At 50.2% G+C, this 23964-nt stretch overlaps 1 protein-coding gene across 1 annotated transcript; it reads left to right on the forward strand.

Annotated features, from left to right (window-relative positions):
- Positions 1-3704: 3704 nt before the first annotated feature.
- On the forward strand, positions 3705-23698 carry MYCBPAP (MYCBP associated protein). The gene is made up of 19 exons (XM_012802923.2): positions 3705-3780; positions 10643-10770; positions 11395-11554; positions 11698-11801; positions 12832-13015; positions 13270-13385; positions 13923-14070; positions 15464-15579; positions 15670-15782; positions 16330-16426; positions 17269-17458; positions 17909-18096; positions 19211-19357; positions 19836-20210; positions 20547-20668; positions 21374-21489; positions 21901-22043; positions 22190-22360; positions 23577-23698. Exons 1-19 carry the CDS (start codon positions 3705-3707, stop codon positions 23640-23642), a joined length of 2760 nt encoding a protein of 919 aa, XP_012658377.2. The 3' UTR covers positions 23643-23698.
- The last annotated feature ends 266 nt before the right edge of the window (positions 23699-23964 follow it).

The raw sequence follows: 23964 nt of genomic DNA on the forward strand, positions 1-23964 counted from the left end.
TGGAGTGCTGCAACTGACCTGCCACAGAACTCTTACTCAGTGGCCCACCTCAAATTCTACCTCCTCTATGAAGGCTCCCTTCATGTCCAGTCTGCAGATGCAAAATTGCTATTAGTCACTCATTCCCGAGTACAAAAATACTTTCCGATGACCAAACTCCGTATCCAAAGTTCTCTGACCTCATCCCACCCCCACCCCAGGGGCACATGAGTGAGCTTCAGAGAATCCCAGGAATTGAATGCAAAATCATGTGCCAATCAAAGGTGCAGATGAATGGGATATCCAGTGAAATATTATTCAGCCATAAAGAGGCTGAATAATATGTTAAATGAAAGAAACCAGACACAAAAGGCTAATATAATAAAAGGGCTTTTATTTATATGAATGTAATCATATAAGTGTGATTCCATTTATATGAGATATCCAGAACAGGCAAATCAATAAAGACAGGAATTTGTGGTTGCTGGGGGCTGGGGAGTGGCTGCTTAATGGATTTAGGGTTTCCTTTGGGGTGAGGAAAACATTCCCGATCTACACAGTGGCAATGGTTGCACAACCTTGTGTATGTATTAAATGCCACTAAAGTGAATACATTAAGATGGTGAATTTTATGTTATATATCTTTTACCACAATTAAAAAAAAAAAGTCAAATGCACATGTCATTTCTGGGGAGAAGATTCCAAGTTTTGATCAGATTCTCAAAAGGTCAAGTAGCTCTGACCTGGCCTGGACCCCTTCATGATGCAGATGGTTATACTGAAACAAAGAGAGGGGCTGAGACCTGACCAAGGTCCCTCAGAGGCTGGTAGCAGAGCCAGCCAGGTTGCACATCTGCCTGATTTCACACGTTTCCCCCACTTCCCTTGTTCTTTCATCTCCACTGAACCTGCCTACGCGGCCCCAAGTCTCTGTCCTGATCGCAGCCAAGCTGAGTAACTTTACAAAGTTAAAAGGCCTTCTGGAAAATTAGAGTTTCATGAGTGTTTGTCTTCTGCTCTAGAGTGTACTCTGAACTCCTAGAGGGCAAGAAGAAATGTTTCTTATTTTTCTCTATATTTCACAGAGCTCCTGTGGGCAGCCATGGAGGTGAGCTATCTCCCAAGAAAGAATTTATTCACCTGCAAGGAGGGCAATTAGCTAAGAGATCCTAATGAATACTCTTTGCCCAGAAGACACACTGGGTTGGCCAAGACTTTGTTAGATCTGAAACACAAAATGAGGGTCTTCCAGGCCAGTCCTGCTTCCTTCCCCTTCCTGGGCCTTAGCCCTGCACCCTTTCCCTGAAATAAACCTCTTGTGCTCCTGTGTCCATCTTAGGACCTGCTTCCTGGACAGTCCAGGTAACATAGCACCCAGCCTGGTATATCACAAGCACTCAGTCCATGTTCATGGAGTGAGGCCAGCTGTAGTGGCTCGCGCCTGTAATCCTAGCACTCTGGGAGGCCGCGGGAGAATGCCTTGAGCTCAGGAGCCTAAGACCAGCTTGAGCATGAGTGAGACCCTGTCTCTAATAAAAATAGAAAAAATTAGCCAGGCATGGTGGCATGCACCTAGTCCTAGCTACTCAGGAGGCTTAGGCAGGAAGAATGCTTGAATCCAGGAATTTAAGGTTATTGTGAGGTAGGCTGACACCATAACACTCTTGCCAGGGCAACAGAGTAAGACTCTGTCTAAAAAAAAAAAAAAAAAGGGAGGGGTGTGGCTCACACTTGTAATCCTAGCACACAGGGAGGCTGAGGCAGGTGGATTGGTTGAGCTCAGGAGTTTGAGACCAGCCTGGGCAAGAGTGAGACCCGGTTTCTACTAAAAATAGAAATACTAGCTGGGCATGGTATTGTGCACCTATAGTCTCAGCTACTTGGAAAGCTGAAGCAAGAGGATCGCTTGAGCTGAAGAGTTTGAGGTTGCTATGAGCTATGATGCCACACTACCCAGAGTGACAGAGTGAGACTCTGCCTCAAAAAAAAAAAAAAGTTCATGTAGTGAACTGAACTGGGGACTCTCTGGAGGGTAGGAAGTATGGTGCCTGGGCCTCAGACAGCAGAAGAGAAGGGGCTGCCAATGGAGGATATCTCAGTCCTAAGAGGAGTGTGGTTTAGAGGGGCAGGGAAAAGGGGCCCTGAGGAGGGGCTCAAGCAGTAGGAACACAGAAGGAACTCAGTTATTGACCAGCCCTACTGGCATTCTCCCTAGATTCTTCTCTGTCTGGGGAAAACTGGGGCAAAGCTCAGAAGTGGCCCAGGAGTCAGGGTCCTGAGAGCCCCAGCCTTGGACTTGCGAAAACCAAGTTCAAGTTGGGCTTCTTTTTTTTTTTGTTTGTTTGTTTTTTGAGACAGTCTCACTTTGTCACCCTCAGTAGAGTGCTGTGGTGTCATACAGCAACCTCAAACTCTTGGGCTCAAGCAATTATCTTGCCTAAGCCTCCTGAGTAGCTGGGATTACAGGCTCCCCCCCCCACAGCCCCGCTATTTTTAGAGATAGAGTCTTGCTCTTGCTCAGGCTGGTGGCTGTGGAAAGTTCAGTTGTGCTTCTCACTAGTCAACTAACTTTAGACTTTTAACTTCTCTGGAGCCCCATTCCTTCATCTGTAAAATGGGTACAGAGTTACCCCCTCCCTCCAACCCTAGTATGATTTTGAGAATTGACTGAGAAGACATTACAGTTAATGGAGGACACCACATTGCATAGTTTAAATGCTAGCCAAAGAATATGCAGCTAGCAAGCAAGGAAAGACAGAGCCCCTTCATTATTTGAAGTACTGTCACTGAGCGGTGGGAGCATGAGGCAGTCCCTGCTCTCCGAGCTTCCATTGTGACAGCAAGTCTGACAACAGGCAACTACGTAAACATTTTTTCTAGAGTTAGAGCTCTAGAAAAATACAATAAACAGGGCATGTTTAAAAACTTGAGATAACAGAGAGGAGCTACCTTATACTGGGGAGTCAGGGGCAGCATCTTCAAGGACTGAGACTGGCAACACGAGGGGGCCCCAACCTGGGGTAAAACTTGCTGGTTTGGGAAGTGGTGGAAGACGAAAGTGGCTGCAGAGAGCATCGGCCCTGGAGGTCACCAGGCGCGGGGATGGTGAGGGGAGTGCAGGGGCATCTGCAATCCACTGGAAGCTATTGGGGGTCTTCAGCTCGGCCTGAAAGGAAGGATCCCTTTGGCGTCTGTGTGGAGGGCGGAGGGAAAGCGGGGTGGGGGGGAGGTCAGCCAGCCGGCCAGCCAGAGTCCAGGAAGGCCAGGGAGGACGCGGCAGGGGCTGGTGCCCGCAACACTAACGGATACCCCAGTCGCCTAGCAACAGGACGCGACAGGGCAGGTCGTCCCTCCTCTACCCCGCAGCCGCTCCCACCTCCCAGCGGATCCCGTAGCCCCGGGGGGTCCTCGCCCTCGTCACTGTCCTCCGCTGTCAGGGACGTCAGGGACGTCACGGTGGCGCCCTGTGACGTGGGGGCCGGCTCCGGCTGTTAGGGTTGCGACTGGCGTGTATGCGGCCCAATGAAGAAGCTGACTACCAAGGCGTCTCTCTCCAGGCTGCCCGGTGGGTGCGCGCCCCCGCGCGGGGCGCTGGTTGCTATGGACGCAGCGGCGGCCGCTGGCGGGCGGGCGGGCGCGCGCGGGGTCGCTGGGGCTGCTGCTCAGCCTCGGTGTCTCCTAGCCGGGCGGCGGCGCCAGGTCGCGCTGACCGCCCGGGCGGTGCTATGAGGTCCCTAAAGAAGGAATCCCGCCTCCGATTACACACGAGCAGAGTGTTGGAGGCCGCAGAGAGCTTCAAAGGTTGGCGCCGGCTGCCCTAGCGCTCAGGAGAACCCGACTGGGACAAGGGTTCTTGGGATGTGTGGTTCAGGGCCTGAAGGATGGAGGTGACACCAGGGATGGAGTGAAGATCACTGGGAAATAGGGTACTGGGCAGGAAGCTTAGGGATGATGAACAAGGCGGAGATCCTCAAAGGGAGGGGGCATAGGACACTAGACCATGGGCATGCGGAGACTGACAGGCTTCAGGGTCCATTGGTTTGGGGAGATGACCTTGCGGGAAGCCATAGGAAACTTCTGCCCTCTAACCCCATCTTAGGCTGGCGTGCAGGAGGCGGGGTCCCAGGACTGGGGGGGCGGGGGGGGGGCAGAGAAGAGCCAGAAAGAGTTTAAGGCTAGAAAGACCAGGAATTGGGGTCCTTGGAAAGAGGAATTCAGGAGAGAAAGCAAGAAACATGTTGAGGTGGTGAATCCAGCCACTTGGATGGGGATCTTGTGGTGATGGGGGGGGGCGGGCGTGCCACTTAAGAGTCTGCTGGAAAAAAACAGAATAAATGCCCTTACCTAGCTGTTTGTTCCTGACTGCCTTTTCCTGCCACGTACCCTTTCCAAAAGAGTCACTAGACATGACTGCTTCCTGGCCTCCACCCCTACCCTCTGGTTGCAGGTGGGAGAGCCGAAGGGTGTCTGACACCCTTGGACATGTTCTTACTTGCAACCCAACTCCTTTCTGGTCTTTTTTTTTTTTTTTTTTGCTAAGCCTATAGTGTGTGGACAGTATGTGGGGCTACAGGCTATGGGTATTAACTGTGTTACCCCAGACATCAAGAAATTCAGCTTAGTGAAGACCCAGAGGAGTCACCAGACCAACACAGAATGCTGTGATATAGGTGCCCATCGAGGTTAAGGGGTCATAGAGCACCTGGCACAGGGCTTGGACGGTAGAGTTATGGAGGGAGATTGTCTGAAGGTTTGTTTTGACATCTACTGCAGACCCTCCCCCCACCCCCAAAAGGGAGGAGATTGCTTCTCCAGGTTTAGGGAATAGCATGAGTTTATGGAACTATGAATATGGGAGCCAGAGAAGGCTGCAGGGGTGGGCAGTGGTCAGACTATGGAGGGGTCAGAAAGTCTCCCCTTGCAACCCCTAGGGAGACCCAGGCTCACAGTGAATTAAAGCCCAGTGTGAGGAGAGGGACAGGCCCAAAGTCAGTTGGGAAGCTCAGAAAGTTAACAAGAGCTTAGTTTTCCATCTGGCCTTTTATGCTTCTTCATAGCATAATTGTCTGCTATTAAGCCGGGTATGGTGGCACAGGCCCGTAGCCCCAGCTACTGAGGTGGGAGGATTGCTGGAGCCCAGGGATTCCAGGCTGTGGTGCAGCGTGATTGCACCTGTGAATAGCCACTGCACCCCAGCCTGGGCAACATAGTGAGACCCTCTTTCTTAAATATATGAAATGAAAATGAAATCCCAGTGCTGTTTTGTGATATACTTTTTAATAGTTGGGAGAGACAGAGAAAAAAGTATCTGGTCCCCTTTCCCTAGGGTAGTCAAAGGTTTTCCTAGCTCCTGCCTCCTGCTTACCTAGTTTCTGGGACACTTATCAGATTTAAACTTGCTGCGGTTAACAAATCAAGAAAAGATTTTTCACTGCATTTTTAATAAGGGGAAATTTTAGATTGTTAAATAGCCCTTGAGTTAACATGCACTGGAGTAAGGAAGGCAAAAGTGTTCAGCATGCAAGATACCTTTTTCCTTAAATGTCTTAGGGAAGCCTCCAAAGTTGGAAGGCAATGCTAAACTGCTCCCCCACATATAAGGCAGCTAACCAACAAATGTAGTCTTGTAATCCTGTGGTGTGTTTCTCCATGGTCTCTGAATCATAAGCAAAAAGGAGAGAAAATATAGCGACTTAGACTTGTTTAGGGACCTGAGAGCCCCCACCCTTTTTTTTTTGAGACAGAGTCTCACTGTGTCATCCTAGGTAGAGTGCTGTGGCATCATAGCTCACAGCAACCTCAAACTCTTGGGCTTAAGCAATTCTCTTGCCTCAGCCTCCCAAGTAGCTGGGACTACAGGTGCCTACCACACGGCCTGGCTATTTTTTGCTGCAGATGTCATTGTTTAGCTGGCCCAGGCTGGGTTCAAACTCGCCAGCCTCAGTGTATGTGGCTGGCGCCATAACCACTGTGCTACAGGTGCTGAGCCCTGAGAGCCCTTTTTGAGTCCCAGGTTTCTCCCTGGTCTTGTTGTTAAGAAACCAGAAGCCTCCCAGCAGTGTCAGCTTCCCTCCTCCACCAATTAAAGCTCTGCCCTGTGGGGCAGTGCCTGTGGCTCAGTGGGTAGGGCACTGGCCCCGTATACTGAGGGTGGTGGATTCAAACCCGGCCCCAGCCAAACTGCAACAAAAAAAATAGCCGGGCGTCGTGGTGGGCGCCTGTAGTCCCAGCTACTCGGGAGGCTGAGGCAAGAGAATCGCCTAAGTCCAGGAGTTGGAGTTTGCTGTAAGCTGTGATGCCACAGCACTCTACCCAGGGTGATAGAGTGAGACTCTGTCTCCACAAAAGAAAAAAAAAAAAAGAAAGAAAATAAAGCTCTGCCCTGGGCTTCTAACACAGTGGTTACTGTGCTGGCAACATACACTGAGGCTGGCTTCGAACCTGGCCCAGGCCAGCAAAACAACAATGACAACTGCAACAAAAAATAGCCAGGCGTTGTGGCGGGCACCTATAGTCCCAGCTACTTGGGAGATTGAGGCAAGAGAATCGCTTAAGCCCAAGAGTTTGAGGTTGCTGTGAGCTGTGATGCCATGGTACTCTACCAAGGGCTACAGAGTGAGACTCTGTCTCAAAAAAGAAAAAATAAATAAAAATAAAGCTCTGCCCTGCTAAGAACAGCCTCTTGCTTGGTTCCCCCCAGTTTAAGCCTGAGGTCAGGATTTCCCAAAACTTTAATTAACACCAAAACAGAATAATATTTAGATAAGTATTTAGAAGCAGAAAAACAGACTCCCGGTTTTTTCTCCCTCCATAGGTCCCCTCTCCCTTCCCCCCACCCCTCATGAGCTCCTTGTTTCCAGTTGCCGGGCCTGACTCCAGCAGAGGTGCCACCTGACTGCCCTGTGGAAAGGAGCTGGTCTCTTTGACCCCTCAGCTGTCAGGATCAAGGAAGAAATGTCAGCTCACCAGTTCAGCAGGAACCCCTCTCAGGCTGGGTTTCCAGAGCAAAGAACAGGAAAGAGCCGGGCTTCTACAAGTTCAATAGCAAAACACATCTCAACCCTGCAGAGTCCTCCTACAGGTCCTGAAATGACCTCGGGTGCTGGTCCTTCCTCCCAGGTCTCCCCAGCGGGCCTCTCCCCTGTCTGGCTCACCCTCAGTGTAGGGGGGGCTCTCATCATCTCACTCCCCTGCAGTACTTACAGAGATAAGATGCCCAGGCTGTACTTACAGAGCCGCCATGCCCTAGTTTCCCTCTCAGCTCCAGCATCATCCCCCCACCTTCCCAACAAGCCTTCTCTGTCACCGTGTCACAAATATGCCATGCTCAGCCCTGCCTCCAGCTTTGCCAACACTGTGACCTCACCTGGAACGTCTCCCTTTGCTGTTCTACCACTGCAAAGCCTTCCTCTGCTTCAAGGCCTGCTGTAGCCTGCGGTGCCACCTCTGCACCTGTTCTTCTGAACCTTCCTTCACAGCCCTGCACTGTGGGATCCACATTGATCTGTCTCTTTTTTGATGTCTAACCAAACCAATTGCTTGGGCCATTAATGTAAGCCCTTGCATCTTGCGACTGGTGTGTCAATAACTGTTGCATTTTTCAGTTCCCCAAAAGAAGAGCCATATCTTCAGCTTTTATACTGTCTTCTTGTAGTTTGCAGCACAAAGAAGTTGCTTGGTAAATTATTCTCTAGGAAGAATTGGACTTTAAGTTGTATATATCATTTTAATGAATATTTTATTAACTAGAACAGACCTTCAGGGAATGTTTGCAGTAACAGAACATTTATTATGCTACATGCAAGGTAACTTTCTTGGAAAAACCTCAGACTGGAGTTTCCCTATTTCAGTCTCAAGCAAGCATGAAAGATTAGCTTCTCTATGGCTGAAGGGATAGGAGCTTTGGCCCTCAGAAATCTTTAGGAATGCTAAAGTTTTCTATTTACATGTGGTAAATTCACACCCACCAGTAAAAAAATACATCTGGAGGTGTTGAATCACTTGAGAAGATGTATATACCCAGCCAGTGTGATGAACAAAGGAGACAAATGTCCTCTGTTTGAGGACAGGCTAGCAGGGAAGCTGTCTCATCACAGCTCGCAGCAACCTCAGAAAATATAAATAATGCCAAAATATTCATAAAAACAGACCTTCAACTAGTACTACTTTTTTTTTTTTTTTTTTAGAGACAAGGTCTCATTTTGTCGCCCTCGGTAGAGTGCTGTGTCGTCATAGCTCACAGCAACCTCCAGCTCTTGGGCTTGGGTGATTTTCTTGCCTCAGCCTCCCTACTAGCTGGGACCACAGGTGCCCGCCACAATGCCCGGCTATTTTTTGTTGCAGTTTGGCCGGGGCCAGGTTTGAACCTGTCACCCTCAGTACTTGGGGGTGGTGCCCTACTCACTGAGCCACAGGCGCCACCCAACTGGTACTACTTTTTTGTGGGCTGCCCCCAACTTTGTGAGTTTGTGGAGAAAGGAGAAGGGAAGTAGAAATCAGAAGCCCAGGCTGCCTCTCCACACATGCTGGCTCAGCTTCTTAGCTTTGCATGTGTGTGTGTGCACACATGTGCACACAGGTATGTACACTGAGTCTTGTGTTTAATAGACAGATACTCCTGACCTTCTGCTGGAGAGATGGGCTGTGGCCTATTGGTTGAATTTAGAGCTATGTTTGGAATGATTCTGGTGCATTTTTTTTTTTTTTGGTCACTCTGGTGTGGTTTTTTATATGGACATTTCCTAAAACATAGTTTGATTGTGTTAACCAAAACACCTGCCTTGATCTTTCAGTGATATTGTCTCTTAAAGAATGCTGTGAGAGGTTCGGGACCTGTGCACAGTGTTTACGGCACCAACCATATGCACTGAGGCTGGTGGGTTCAAGTCTGGCCCAGGCCAGCTAACCAATAATGACAACTGCGACAAAAAAAATAGCTGGGCATTGTGGTGGGCACCTGTAGTCCCAGGTACTTGGGAGGCTGAGGCAAGAGAATCGCTTGAGCCCGAGAGTTTGAGGTTGCCATGAGCTGTGACGCCACAGCACCCTACTGAGGGTGACGTAATGAGACTCTGTCTCAAAAAGAGTGCTGAGAAGCAGTGGGTGAAACCAAATTTTGTTTTTAACTTCTTGAAGGCTGCACTTAGGTTTTCTTCTGATTGTTCTGTGTAGGGCCTTACATTAAAACATTCTGAACCAGAGAGAAGATGAGTGATGACCAGCCAGAGAAGTGAGATGTTTTTGAAAGTGTGAAGCCACCTCTATGGATGAAGGCAGGGAGTGTGTCCCCATTGGAGAGTAACCCTCTTGTACAGCATGTGTTGTCAATACCATGCTCTGGCTGCCCCGTAAGGGACAAAGGACCAGATCTCTCCACTTTCCTCCAGTCCCCTGAACCACTGTCATCATCAGTCACTGCATTACTGCAGTAGACTCCTGAATAAGCTCATCCTAGGTCTTGCATGCCCTGATCCATTTCTTGCCACAGGGTAGAGAGACTGAAGCCCTTTATATGCCTCACTGAGCTCTTCGTGATATGGCTCATACTTCCCTCTCTTCTCTCCCACCTCACCACACTCCAGCTATTTAAAAACACATGCTTTGAGTTCCAGGATGTGCTCCGTGCTCTCTTGCCTCTAGGCCTCTTTATGCTATTTCCTTTGAAATGCCTGTTCCCCAGTTCCCTTTCCCTGGTCTAACCCCTCTTCTTCTTCTAGCTCCATTTAAACATCACCTCCTCAGGAAGCCCTCCCTGACCAGCCCCCAGTCGAGGCTCCCCCCCCATTCCCAGTGATGCTCCCATAGTAAGCCTGGCTCAATCAGCTTGGCAGTGTTGGAAGACTGAGGCTTGACATATTTCTCCAGAACACAGTGCCTGGCCCAAAGAAGCTGCTTCAGTGCTCTTTATTAAATGAAATAGTGTTCAGTGCATAGTCAGGGGTGAATGTTCTGCTTTCACCCAGAGATTCTGCATTTTAACCAATGTCTTACAAAACCCTATGCCCTCACCCAGAAGGATGGATCAGGGCCAGCACTGAAGGAGGCCAACAAAGCATCTAGTCCAGCTGTCTCAAACCATTGTGCTTTAGACCTAAGAAGCTAAAAAATACGACAGCTCCCAGGCCCTGGCTTCATTTAGTAGCCAGAAAGCTTTATTTATATAACTCCCAGAAGATTCTGAGGCAGACATTGTACTGTTATTTGGGATCCAGTGATTTAGTTCAACTATCTCTTTTTATTATACAACCTTGTACCCAAGGTTGTCTGGCTTATAACTAGCACTGCCTGAAATGGAACATCTTCTCTCTGTTCTGGCTACAGATTCTCAGTCAGTGTGGAGGAACAGGGGGAGCAGGCGAGACTCTCAAGAGAGAACTCCCAAGTGGGTGCAGTGGCTTATTCCTATAGTCCCAGTTACTTGGGAGGCTGAGGCAGGAGGACTTCATGATCAGCCTGGGCAACATAGCAAGGCCCTGTCTCTCCCTCCCCACCCCCCCAAAAAAAAAAGAGAGAGAGGGAGGATGCCCACTGCCCCAGTCTCTGCTGTCTGCTGAGACGGCCAACTCTGCCCCCTACCATAAAGTCTAATATATACTTACATTTTTAATTTTTATATATACAAAAGGAGCTCTTTAAACACGTATAACTTTCTGCTTCTCTTCAGAAAAGAGGCGAGCAAAGTTACCAGAACAGCCCACACCCCCCATTCAGGAAGAGCCTGAGCCTGTTAGCAATGTCCTACAAGGAGATGACATTCTTGCCTTAGCCATTAAGAAGGAAGACTTGACAAAGGTAAGGGTGAAGGCCAGGGTCCTCTTTGAGCAGAAACTTCCCTGCCAGCCTGTGTGGTCTAGAACATCCGCCATGTCCACTGTCACTCCGTGAGCTCTCTACCCCTAGGGAATGTCCAATTCCATGGAAAAATCCACCGAATGCCATTTTTTTTTCCTGTTAGCCTCTAAAGGAATTTACTACATTGTTTGTTTTAACATTCCTGAGATGCATATAGCACCAAAAGGGAAATGAGATGATGAGGTTTCTTGCTTCCCACAACAGGCAGGTGCCATGGTCCCCACCGAGCAGGGGCCTGGTCCCTCTTTCCCGGAGAGGAAAATGAGTTTAAGCAGCAGATGTGGATCAAGCTGCTCCACCCTAGCCCTGTACTTTACCTGGAAGAGTAAGCCACTTCTTATCTGAGCCATCTGGAAGCATAAGATGTTATTTTTTTTCCCCTCCAGGACATTACTAAGTCACGTGTCTGTTACAGCGGCATTTCCTCGACAGAAATATAGACAGAGCTGAAGAAACAGATGTGTCACCCTTCAGGAATTCCACCAAGAACTAGGACAGAGGAGATGGGTGGTGTTCTTCCTCCTCCATACCTCAGGTGGAATTCTCTGTTTTGTTTCTTTTTAGCAACACATTCTCCGTCTCGCTAAAACCGAAGATAAACCTGTCATTACCCAGAAATATATCATCCGCAAACTCAAACCCAGGGATCCGAGGAGGAAGGTCTGCCACTTAGTAGCACATCCTGCTAATCCAGATGCCGCCACAAAGCCTCTGGACTACTCTGGTACGCCCTGTCTCGGCCCTGGCGTTGCTGGTGTTTGGACTCGTGGGTCAGCCTCAGAGAAAGCTGGGTCTCTCACTTGAATAATGTACATCAACTATCTACATCTTGTCTTTCTCCTTCCTTCTCTCCCCGCCCCCCAGCAGGTCCAGGTGACAGCTTTGAAGGCAGTGACCAGATCCTGCCCCACCACATCTTGGGGACGCTTCAGGACTTTAAGAGAATTGCAGTTGCTCGAGGGAACACCCAGGTCTGTTTGGATGAGAGAAGTCCCTGAAGTCATTTTAGTCTCCCACCTGGTAGAGTCAAGCAGGGCTAGGCCTAAAGAGACAATCCAGTCTCTGAACTTTCAGTCTACAATGATAAGCGACCCTCCTCTGAAATGGTTACACACGTCCATTATAAGTCATAGAAACCAACCTGAAGCTTGGCTAAAATCAGGGGTTTACTATAAGGATACAGAAGTTGCTCATGGAACCCAAAGGCCTAGGTCTGGGTAGCCTGCATCTGGGAAGGCGTCAGGACTCACCCCCACTCCTCATTCCTCTCTGCCACTCTGTGCACTGGCTTCATTTTCCCTTCTCTGAGACTGGCCTGCCCTCCCCAGTGCACATCGTGGAGGAAGATGGCTCTCCATTGTTCTCTGGGCCACATGAAGAATCTGTTTGTCTCCTCAGCCTCCCCATCATGCAATGTTTCCCTTCAATCCCTCACTTCCCCGCCCTTGGACAGACTCTAACAGGTCTGGTGCCAAGGGGCCTGGGCTCATGTAAAATGGCTCAGTCAGGCTGGGCACAGTGGCTCACGCCTGTTGTAATCCCAGCACTTCTGGAGGCTGAGGCTGAAAGATTGCTTGAAGCTGGGAGTTCAAGACCAGTTTGGGCATCATAACAAGACCCTATCTCTATAAAACAATTTAAAAATTAGCGAGGCCTGGTGGCACATGTCTGTATTCTTAGCTACTGGGGAGGCTGGTCTCAAAAAAAAAAAAAAAAGCTCAGTCACCCTGGATGAAGGTGTCGATTGACATCAGTCATGAGGACAGACATACTAAAAGATGGTGAGCACAATCTTAGAACAAAAGTTCACTCTCTGGGCAAGAGGGAGCTGTTTTCACAGCCCCCTGGTTCTGTGATTTGTTTTCTGTCACCCCAAGATACTGAAGGGGAGGGATTCTCAGTGCAGTGGGACAACGGCAGGGGTTCAGGCTTCTGTAAATCTGTTCAGCCTTGTTCAGAGCCTCCTCACCACCGCACACATGCCCACGTTGGACTTTTCAGCTGGCCAAGCTGATTCCTGCCCAGACCTGTCCATTGGCCCTCCTCTGGACTAAAGAAGAGCCAGGGCACAAAGCCCCAAAGGAAGAGAAGAGACTTCCCTGGGCTCCACCTCCTCAGCACAACTTTCTGAAAAACTGGCAGCGTAACATAGCTCTGCGGAAGAGGCAGCAGGAAGCCCTCAGTGGTGAGCGGCACGCACGGGCTCCGGCCTGGCCCACCCATGTCCTGGCTCGGCTGTGTCTTGTTCTTTCCCCTCCCTTGTCCAGAGCCAGGACTTGGGCTGAACACATTTATGCCTCTCACTCCCGAGAGCTTCCGGCTCTTGAGCGTTGGTGGGTCCTGAAATCAGCCCTGTAAGTGGGGCTGCCCGATCCAGAGTCCCAGGGTCCCTGTTGGCTCTGGTTCAGTGGAGTGGCAGCGCCCTTGCCTCTCCCCTAGAGCACCTGAAGAAGCCGGTCAGCCAGCTGCTGATGCACAGTGGGGAGACCTACAGACGGATCCAGGAGGAGCGGGAGTTCATTGACCGTGTAATCCCAGCACAGCGTGACAAGAAAGTGAGGACAGCCATTAGCAAGTGCACTGGGAGGTGGCGGGGTCTGGACAGTGGGATGGCTTATCTCAAGTTGCACGATTGGGGAGAAAAATAAATCCATCTATCAGCAAGCCTTGGTAAACCTTTGAGGCCTTTTACTAAAGTATATGATTAGTCCTATTATTGGGTATGAAGCCAGTTAAGTAGTTCAGCCTGTGGTGGCCCTGGCAGTTAGTCTGAGGAAAAGGATATCACAGGTATTGAGTTAGTAGAATAGTTTTAGTGTTTATCTCCTGGAAGCATAAACTCCACCTTTTGGACTACCCACGATACCATGTTCTCTGGTATGTCAATGCAGGACCTGTCCCAAGTCACACTGTTCTTCCAGGGGCAAGTAAAGGATACAATGGGGCATCCAGAAAACAAGAAACTGAGGGCTTTTTCTCTGCTATCAGGGACCAGAGGGAGCATCGGGAACTGTGGCGTTCCTGTCTTCCCATGTGCCCTGGCATCTGGCCGAGGGATCCAGGTCTCTGACTCACCTGTCCTTCCTTGACAGGGCTGGGAGACCAGTGGGTTCTGGAGTCGAGTGGAATACTTGGGAGATGAGATGACAGGTCTGGTCATAACCAAGACGAAATCTCAGCGTGGCCTCTTAGAACCAATCACTCGCATCAGGAAGCCCCACTTCATTCAGTTGGAGACAGGTGAGGCACAGAGCTGCAAACCAGCTGGTTACCTTGTGCCTGGCCTAGGGGGTGAGGCCGTGTGGGGGTGACCAGCAGGGCTCTGTTGTGAGACACAGTGGAACCCAATCCTTGTCCAGGGTGAACTTAGGCAAGTCTCAGAACCTTCCTGAGGTCAAGGTCCCTGATCGGTAAAATGGTTGGAGAAATGGTAAGAAAGGGTGGCGCCTGTGGCTCAAAGGAGTAGGGCACCGGCCCCATATGCTGGAGGTGGCAGGTTCGAACCCAGCCCTGGCCAAAAACAGCAAAAAAAAAAAAAAAAGAAATGGTAAGAAAGTTGGATGATGGGCAGTTGAGCTGTGCTGTCTGGTGTGGAACCTTTGAGCACTTGGGATTTGGCTGGTCTGGGTGGAGATGTGCTGTCGGTGTCAACAACATACTAAGTTTCAAAGATCAGTATGAAAAAACCTATTTTATTAATAATTTATATATTGTTTACATGTAGAAATGATAATACTTTTGATATATTGGGTTAAATAAACTATACTACTTAAATGAACCCCACCTATTTCTTTTTACCTTTTTCAAGGTGGTCATATTGGTGATTTAAAGTATATTTCTGTTGGGCAGTACTGGTTTAGAGCCTGCCAAACCACCTGGGTTCAGGTCCCAGCTGTGCTAGGTTTGTGAACCCCTCAGGCCCTTAGTTTCCTCATCTCTAAAATACTCATAGGATTGTGAGAAGGTTAAATGAGACAGAAAATATATTAAGGAGTTCTGGACCACTCAGTAAAAGGTAGCTGCTGTTATTTTTACTATAATCTACAGATTTGGGCCGGGCATGGTGGCTGGTGCCTGTAATCTTAACACTATAGAAGGCTGAGGTGGGTGCATTGCTTGAGCTCGCAAGTTTGAGATCAGCCTGAGCAACAGCAAGACTTTGTCTCTTCTAAAAATAGAAAAACTGAGACAAGAGAATCACTTGAGCCCAGGAGTTTGAGGTTGCTGTGAGCTATGATGCCCCAGCACTCTACCGAGGGTGACCATGTGAGACTCTGTCTCAAAAAAATAAATAAATAAAGATTTGACTGCTTGTAAGCTCATTTTGCAGAAGTCTTGTATAAGACTGTAGAAGAGCGATAGGGCAGGAGAACTAGAGTCCAGCTGCCACAGGGGAGCTATATTTTTCTCCTCTTCTTCTCCTCCCCTTCCTTTTCCCTTCCCCTCCCCTCCCCCTTCCTTCCCCTCCTTTCCCCTCCTTTTTTGTTGTTGCTCCTCTCTGGAGAAAGGGACGCTGTATTTGTTATCCTTCTCAGCAATGGTTCTCCTTTGGTGCTCTCAGAGCCCTTGAGAAGTGGGTGGGGAAGGGGGCATGGCAACAGCCTGTACTGAGGGTCCTTGCACCACGCTCTAGGATTACCAGCCGAGAAGGATCCCTGGTACCGCTACACCTGGGATCGGAGTCTATTTCTGATCTACCGCCGCAAGGAGCTGCGGAGCATCATGGCAGAGCTAGATTTTAACCAGCAGGTTGGTGATGCCTCCAGGCCCCAGTCCCAAGCCCCTCGTGGCAATACTTGTCTTCAGCCAGCTCATTTTTCCTTTCTTGCTCTCTTTGAGGACATTGATGGCCTGGAGGTGGTGGGCAGAGGACAGCCCTTCTCAGCTATTACAGTGGAAGACTTTTCAGTGTTGGAAAGGAGCCAGAAAAGCTCCTCTGAAGACATGTGCTTGTGAGTGGAGCCTGCACCCTAGGAAGAAAGGTTGAAGTGTCCTCCAGCATCCACAGCGCTAAAGGGCAGGCTTCCCTCCCTGAAATCAGGGTGCCTCCACCCCAGCTTCTCTCTAGTGGCTGACAGCCCCTCCTCTAGCCATTCTAGCACCTGGGCTAGCTTTTCCACCTCCATCTGCTCCTTTCTAACAACCAACTTGTAATGGGGATTTCCAAGCCATTCCTTTGCTGATTGGCTGGGGCCCCTGCAGCCCCTCCCACTGCTGTGCCTGGGGAATGGCTCTGGCTTGGAGAGCCTGTGTATTTCTGTGCACCTGAACAGCTCTGGCAGGAGGGCTTAAGAGTCTGTTTCCAAGAACCTCCCTCCTAGAGGAATGGATTAGGAAGAAGCTGAGTGGGAGTGGAGCTGATTATATTGCACTGCAGGGCAGAGCTGGTCGTGTTTCTAGACTTCCAGGCCACCATTTCCATGTGTTCCACGTGGCATGACTGTGACAGCCTCAAGGAAATTAAGTCATTGCTTTATCTTCCAGAGACTTATTGGCCAGTTGCCCCAATTTGGCTTCCATGCCTATTCTTGGCCCTTCTCTGCTGTTCTGTGGGAAGCCAGCTTGCTGGATCAGAGGCAGTAACCCAGAGGATAAGGTAACACTGCTTCCACCCTCACTTGCCTGCTGGAAGGCTCCCTCGTGGTGCAGCCCCAAGGTGACTGTGGCAGTCACGAGGAGCCTGCACAGTCTCCGCTTTGCGTTTTTCCTGGTCATGCTTTCTGCATGTCTGAAAATGGTAACAGCAACACTAACTTGAGAATGAATAAAAATCACAAGGCTCAAACGAGAGTGTCACAAGCCACCTCGTTTGTCCCTACCCCTCAAGCATGTAAATAAGCAAGCCCTCTCGAACAGGTATGACTCTAAGAAGGTTCTAAAATATCCTTCAGATGCTAAGGAGCAGACACATTCATTGGGTATAAATTATGTTTTTTCTTCTTACTATTGATGGTAACCTCAGACACAGCCACTATTGGAGTATATTACTTCTCTGGGTTTTTTGTTTTTTTTTGTTGTTGTTGTTTTGAGACAGAGCCTCAAGCTGTCCCCCTGGGTAGAGTGCCATAGCATCACAACTCACAGCAACCTCCAACTCCTGGGCTCAAGCGAGTCTCCTGCCTCCACCTCCTAAGTAGCTGGGACCACAGGCACCCGCCACAACGCCTGGCTATTTTTTTTTGGTTGCAGCCATCATTGTTATTTGGTGGGCCCAGGCTGGATTCGAACCCACTACCTTAGGTGTATGTGGCTGCCGCCTTAGCCACTTGAGCCACAGGCACTGAGCCTACTACTCTGTTTGAGAGTGGCCAAGCCCTAGAGCTGGGACTCTGGACTTTCACTGCTAACCTCAGAAAAGTCCTGGGCAAACTGGGATGAGTTGGTCACCCTGGGTCAGGTGTCTCCAACAGACTTTTCTCATTCCTCCTCCTCCCTTAGAGGCATGTTGGAATTGCTGTTCGCTTGACTTTTGAAACTGTAGAAGGAGAGAAAACATCTTCAGATCTGACCGTGGTTAACAATGGCACAGTGGCCATTTGGTATGACTGGCGACGGAGGGACCTGCCAGACACTTTCCATGACCTGAAGAGAAATAAGATGCAGCGGTTTTACTTTAACAATCGAGAAGGTATTTGGGAGAAGCTGCTCTCATCTGCCTTTCCTGTCTGGGGCTGATTTTGACCTCGAGTCTGTGAAATGCCTAAGCTTAGTTTTACTGGTCAGCTCCTGAAAGTCTGATTCCCCTCTCCCCTGCCTCATCCCTCTCATTTCTTTTGAAGTGTGTGACCTAACTATTCGTGTCTATTGAGAGAATGATGGTGCTCTTAGGAACACAGGGCAGTGACCCACCAGGCAGCAGAAACCTATATCCACAGGCCTGGGGCTAGGATGACCAACTGTCCACGTTTGTCTGCGACTTTCCCAGTTTTAGCACTCCAAGTCCCACATCCCAGGAAACCGCTCAATCCTGGCAATCTGGGATGCTGGTCCACCTAACCTGGAGCTCAGTGAGCTTTACACATGCCTGGGGCTCAGCTAGCTCCTACTTGTTGAAAACTTCTGTCTCTGTCTGTCTCAGGCGTGATTCTGCCCGGAGAAACCAAAAATTTTACCTTCTTCTTCAAGTCTTTGACTGCTGGGATCTTCAGGGAGTCATGGGAGTTTGGAACTCATCCCATCCTCTTAGGAGGCGCACTCCTGCAGGTCAATCTCCACTCAGTTTCCCTGGCCCAGGACATTTTTAGGGATGAGAGAAAGTCACTGGAGGTAAGGGACCTAGGAACTTGGCCCCTATGGACACCAGATAGGTTACCTTGGTATTCTTTCTGGCAGTGCCTAGAGGGATCTAATTTCTCCCAGCCTAAGAGGTAAATTGAATTTTTTTACAAATAGCCAACAATTCTTGCTCAACAAATACTACCCAGGGCTTTGTGATGTAAAAGATGGGTGGCCAGGCTGGGGGAGGGGCAGCTGGCAGGCTTACAGCCATGGCCCTCTCTGAGTTAAAAAGAATTAAGACTGAGCCTTAAGACACCACCTGTGTGAAGTACAAACGATGCATGGCCCTTGGCACCGGGGCTATTTCACTCGCTTGCTGCTGGTACTACACAGTGGAGTTGCACATAACTGACAAGACTCCAAAACCAGAGAGAACTATTTAAACGGCAGGGACAAGTCTGCCCACCCACTCACTCAGTGAGCCTTGGCCCTCGAGTGAGGGCAAGGGGGCCAGACCGACCTGCTGTCCCTGTCAGTCCCACTGTGGCCATCTCGTGCTGTGCCTCCTGGGATTCTGTGGAAAGCTGTGCCATTTTATTCACTACAGCTCCCAAACACAGGCCAGCTACTTCCATTGGGGCTCAACCAGCAGTGATCAAAGGTAATGCTTGTTGACAAATGTCACGTTTGCTTTACTCACTGACTGTAAGACCAATGTCTTGAAGGAGGTGCCCCTTTCCTGGGTTTCTGTGACACTGACCTTGTGGCCAAGGCAGATGGAAGTTAACCACCAGTCTCAGGAATGCCCAAACTGTGCGTCCTGACCCTTCTTCCTAACCTGGAGGACACGCTAATTGTGTGACTGCCAGCTCCCATACAGGAGCAGTTCTCTCCTGGGACTGGCCTTCCTCTGGATCCTTTTCTTCCTCTTTTAGGGAACAAAGAGGTTTGGAGAAACCTGCAGGTTTTTGAGTCTTGGAAAAAGTGTGTGTGCTCGTGTGTGTGTGTGTGTGTGTGTGTGTGTGTTGAGAGAGAGAGAGAGAGACATTGGCAGAAACTGAGACCCCAGGAGGCACAAAGCCCCATGGACTCTGGCTCCTCTCAGCAAGGCTTTCATTTTGAGAGCCTGAGCTGCCAGCTTGTGCCACCTTTCCTTTCTCAGAGCAAACTGGCTGCCCGTGAGGCAGTCACCATTGTGCAGAGCGTGCTGCAGGAGCTACTGAAGGGGGTCTCAACCCCAGAGCGCGTGCCGTCGCCTGCAGATGCCTATCTCACGGAAGAGGACTTGTTCCAGCACAGGAATCCTGGGGTACAGGCCAGCACCAGCCCTCTGCCCCCTGTGGGTGCCCAGGGTGACAGTAATAGCAAATCCTTTGTGCACCGGGACCTGCTCTGAGCATCTTCAAAAGTAACTTACTTCCCCCTCATAGCAGTCCTGTGAGATGGGGATTGCTCACCATTTTACAGTGAGAAAACTGAGGCCAAGAGAGGTTAAGTAATTTGCCCAAGATAGCAGCTAATCAGTGAATGCTTGGTGGGAATTGAGCTTTACAAACTCCTGCATTCAATCCTAATCTTACTTAGAAGCCCAAATGCAAAGAAAGCCTTCACTTGGAGATGCTTGGGTTAAAGAGGACATGGGGACCCCTCTGGCCACACCCCTTCCTACTGGCTTCCTTCCTGCCTCCCCTGTCAGCACTCTGGAGGAAACAGGGAGGGGGGGATACCAGAGCCGGTGGCCTGCAGCCCAGGCCCCCCTCACGTGTCTTCCCTCGCCTCTGCTGCAGCTGCATTACCAGCACCAGGTGGTGCAGAATCTACACAGACTGTGGCACCAGTATGTGGTCGCGCCCCCCAAGGCCGAGGAGGTCATACCAAGCAAGGAAGAGCGCCTCAGCCTCAGGTCCCGGACACCCATGGCCCAGTCACCCTACATGGAGAGGAGTGAACCGTCACCACGCTTTCGGAGTCCAAGTATGGAACCTCAACCGGCCCGGCAGGAAAACGAGAAGACTGGCGTGGGGACCAAGAGTCCTCAGTGGAAGAGTATCATGGAAGAGATTCTGGTGGAGGAAAGCCCAGATGTAGAGGGTGCCAAGAGTGCCGGAGACAGTAGCCTTCCCGTGCCCGAGTGGAACCTCTGCCTGGAGGACTTCAGGAAGGTGCTCTGGAGCCCCTGGAAGGGTTTGGTGGGGACTGGTCCTGGCACAGAGAGTCAGAGAGATTGCCCTCTTGGGTCATCACTTTTTGTCTAGGGTCCCCACGCCACTACCAGGAAGGAGGGGCTCCCTTTCTGACTCTGGCAAACCTTGGAGAAGGGTCCTTGGGTACGGTTTCTGAGGGAGACCCTAGGCTCCCATAGAAGGCACCCCAAACAGTGCTCCATGGCCGCATCCCCTCCTGGTTCCTGGTCTTCTGCCACCTGCCCCATGGCACCATGCAGTACCCTTGGTGTCCCTGGGCAGGGCAGTTGCCCATGGTGCCTGTGATCCTGCCAGGCCGTGATAGTGCTCCCTGAGGACCCCCAGAAGGAGGACGCACTAATCACACTCAACAAAGCAGCCCTGGAGCTCTGCCAGGAGCAGAGGCCATTGCAGTCTGACCTCCTGCACCAGATGTGGTAAGGGCCCTGCCAGAGGAGCTGCCCCACTTCCTTGCTTTGTGACATCTAGCCAGGGCTCCTGGGCAGGCAGTCCCAGGACTCCAGGGGTCTGGAGCTCAGGTTACTCAAAGATGCTGCAAACTCCATGCCCTGGGGCCCTGCAGTGCCTGCTGCTCTCCAGGGAACAGTCAGAGGAGGGCAAACACCGCATCTTTGTTTCTTTCTCTTCTTTCTCCTGTTCCTTTTCAATGAGGAGAGGAATGAAAAAAGGAGACACCAGAGGGCACTGAGAAGAAGGGTAGATTCCATGAAAAGCCTCACTTCTCTGTTAGCAGCCTTCCCATTGCCTGTTTAAACTTGCTTGGATAGACCTGGGGGCTTTTACGAGGTCCTCAGGACAGCCTCATGCTGAAATCTTGTGCAAGGTTCAATTCATCCCCTCCAGGGGGGCTAGACCTAAGTCTAGCCATGGCTTCAAGCTGGAGTTCAGGCTCTAAAGTTAGGACTAAAATCATGGAGGCCTCCTAACTCTAATCCTGGACTCTTTTCTGTTGGTCACCACCCAAAGGAAGCTGGAACCCTATCCAAGCACTTATAGGGCAGGCATGGATTTCCATGGCAGTTCCTGGTACCAGGATCCTTTCAAGGGAGGGACCCAAATCTGCACAGGTTCAAGGACAAATGAGGAGTGATGGCTTTTCTCCAATTTATCTTGCCCTCTAGTTTGCAGTTGTGGCGAGAAGTGATTGACAGCCTGGTGAGCCATTCCTTGTGGCTAAGGACTCTGCTGGGCCTGCCTGAGAAGGAGACTATCTACTTGGATGTGCACGAAGAGCGAGGTCAGAATGGAGGAGCCACACCTGGGATTCCGTTCCCCTCTGGTGGGAGCCCTGCTGCCAGTTTGGGACCCAGAAGCTACCTCAGTGACCACCTTAGTTCAGTAGTCCCAGAGAGTTAAATGACTTGTCCATAGCCATATGTGGGGGAGCAGTTGAACTGGGAAAGGGCCCCACCTTACCCCACCCTACCCCCAGTCCTCTTCCACAATGTCATGTGCCTGGAGGGGCCTAGGGAAGTTCTCAAAAAAAGCAAATGTAGTTCTAAAAAAAATTCCCCTTTCTTTCCTCATCTTGTCTCAAACCTTGTCACATGCTGGTGGCATCAGGTACATTACCTTTGATCACTGCTGGTTGAGCCCCACAGCTAGGCCACAGGTATCTGACACGTTGTTCTCCACTCACTTCCCTTAGATCAAAAATCTTCTCCCATCACAGAAGTGAAAGGGCCTGTTGGGAGAGTTGGGAAGGAGGAGCGGAAAGCAGCAGCCCAGGAAAAGAAGCAACTGGGAATCAGAGACAAAGAGGACAAAAAATCCAAGTTGCTCGGAAAAGAGGCACACTGGGTGCTGGGTGGGGCTGGGGAGGGCATGGGAGGCTGCAGCAAGTGGGTACTCAGGCACTTGCTCCAGCCACTTCTGAGAAAGGCCTAGACCTACCCTGGGAGGTACTGAAGGCCTCGGGTCTCCACCTCCTCTGGCAGGAACGTCTGAACAGCAAGAAGCACAAAGCAAAGGATGACAAGAAAGTAGTGAAAACTGTAAGTCGGGACAGGCTTTACACAGAGGATCCTGTCTCCGACACCACCATACCTTCTCAGGAGCCCATTGACCCGCTGGTCATGAGCAAGTACACCCAGAGGCTGCACATTGAGGTGAAGGGAAGCTCCCACCTACCCCATTTATTCTGTTTCTTCCATGAACAAGAAGGGCCCACTCCATTCATGATGGAAGCAAAGCTGCCTCAGGAAGGGTATTCTAGAGTGCAAGGCAGCCCCAGGAATAAGAAGCGCACTAGCAGTGGGGACACAGATCACAGGAGAGAGTTCTTTGCCAGGCCATTGTGAGGCTTTGCTAGGCCATTGTGAGGCTTTGCTAGGCCATTGTGAGGACTCAGGATTTTTTCTGAGTGTAATGAGAAGTCACACAGGATTTTGAATAAAAAAGTGATATGGTCTGACTTAGGTGTTTTGGAAAATGGCTCTAGCTGCCATTTGGAGAATAGACTCCAGGGGAAGAGAGAGGAAGGAAGCCCTTCTCTTCTAGCAGCTTCCGCTTCCTCCCTGTGTTAGGTGCATCCTGGCAGCCATGTTCCCCATCCCTCATTCCTCTGGGGAGCACCCTGTAGGGTGCATTTCCATCAATTGTAAGGGCTTTAAAACCCTGGAGAGACTTGCATCCTGAGCAGTTTTTAAGCAGCAGGTCCTTAGAGATTCACCTAGACTTTTTGTTTTTGTTACCGTTGTTGTTTGGAGGGGAGGTTTATAAAGCCATGGTATGTCAGTGTGTCTGATGGCAATGCTTGTCTCCCTGTGATGTGGGCAGCTGGGGAGCTGGGATTGCATTGTGCATCGTGGTCATATTCCAGATCCCATTTGTTCAGAAGTTCCATTTGCTGATGGTGACATCACTGAGATTTCTAACGATCGATGGGGTCTAGAGAGTAATTAAAGTGCTCTGAGGACCCAGGGGGGTAGACTCTTCTGTGGCTCCTTGAGATTAAGAATCCATTTGACTAGGCATCTGTGGTCCAGCCCCTTGGAAGACTCAGTCTTGGAGGAAGGAAAGTTGGGAGCAAATTGAACCCAGACCCACTCCATGGGCTACATGGACACTGTTCTCTGGGCCCCCAGGCTCCCTGGAATTGCCCCTTTAATCTCACTAGGCTCTATTGCCTCCATATGTCCTGGGTGCCAGGATAAGATCACCTCCCAGACTGGTTTAAATATAAAACTGTTTGCAAAAACCAAAGTCCTACAAAAACTCTAAGGGGTTTTCCCCCTTTCCTGCTATGCTCTTGTAGTGCCCTTGATGTACAGATGCTTTCCCTAGAGCAAACCTTTGCCTGTGTTTTCCATCGCATTCCTCCAGGTCTTTGCGCTGCTGGATGCCCTTGTGACAGAGCTGATGGTTCTGGCTGATGAGCTCAGCCCCTAAAGGATATTGAGGAGATTTTGCATCTTTGTAGCTGACTCTTGGGCCCAAGCAACCTTCTGGGAAACCAGATAAAAAACAAATCAATAAAGAACCCTGAGGTTTCTACCACTTCCATTGTGCTTTTGTGTCTTGAATGTTGGATGTTGTATCTTGGTGAGGTCAGCTCATGGTCCGGGTCCTCCCCTGTCCCACCTTTCCTTATCCTCCCCCCTCCTGGCTCCTGGAGCTCTCCAGCAGGAGGAGAGGCAGATATGGCGGGGGAGGTAACCTATGGGACAACAATCAGAAGAACGAGTTGGTGGCAGGATGAGGAATAAGTTGG

This window comes from Otolemur garnettii, unplaced genomic scaffold, assembly GCF_000181295.1.
Source record: "Otolemur garnettii isolate 467f Iridium unplaced genomic scaffold, OtoGar3 scaffold00018, whole genome shotgun sequence".
Lineage (NCBI taxonomy): Eukaryota > Metazoa > Chordata > Mammalia > Primates > Galagidae > Otolemur > Otolemur garnettii.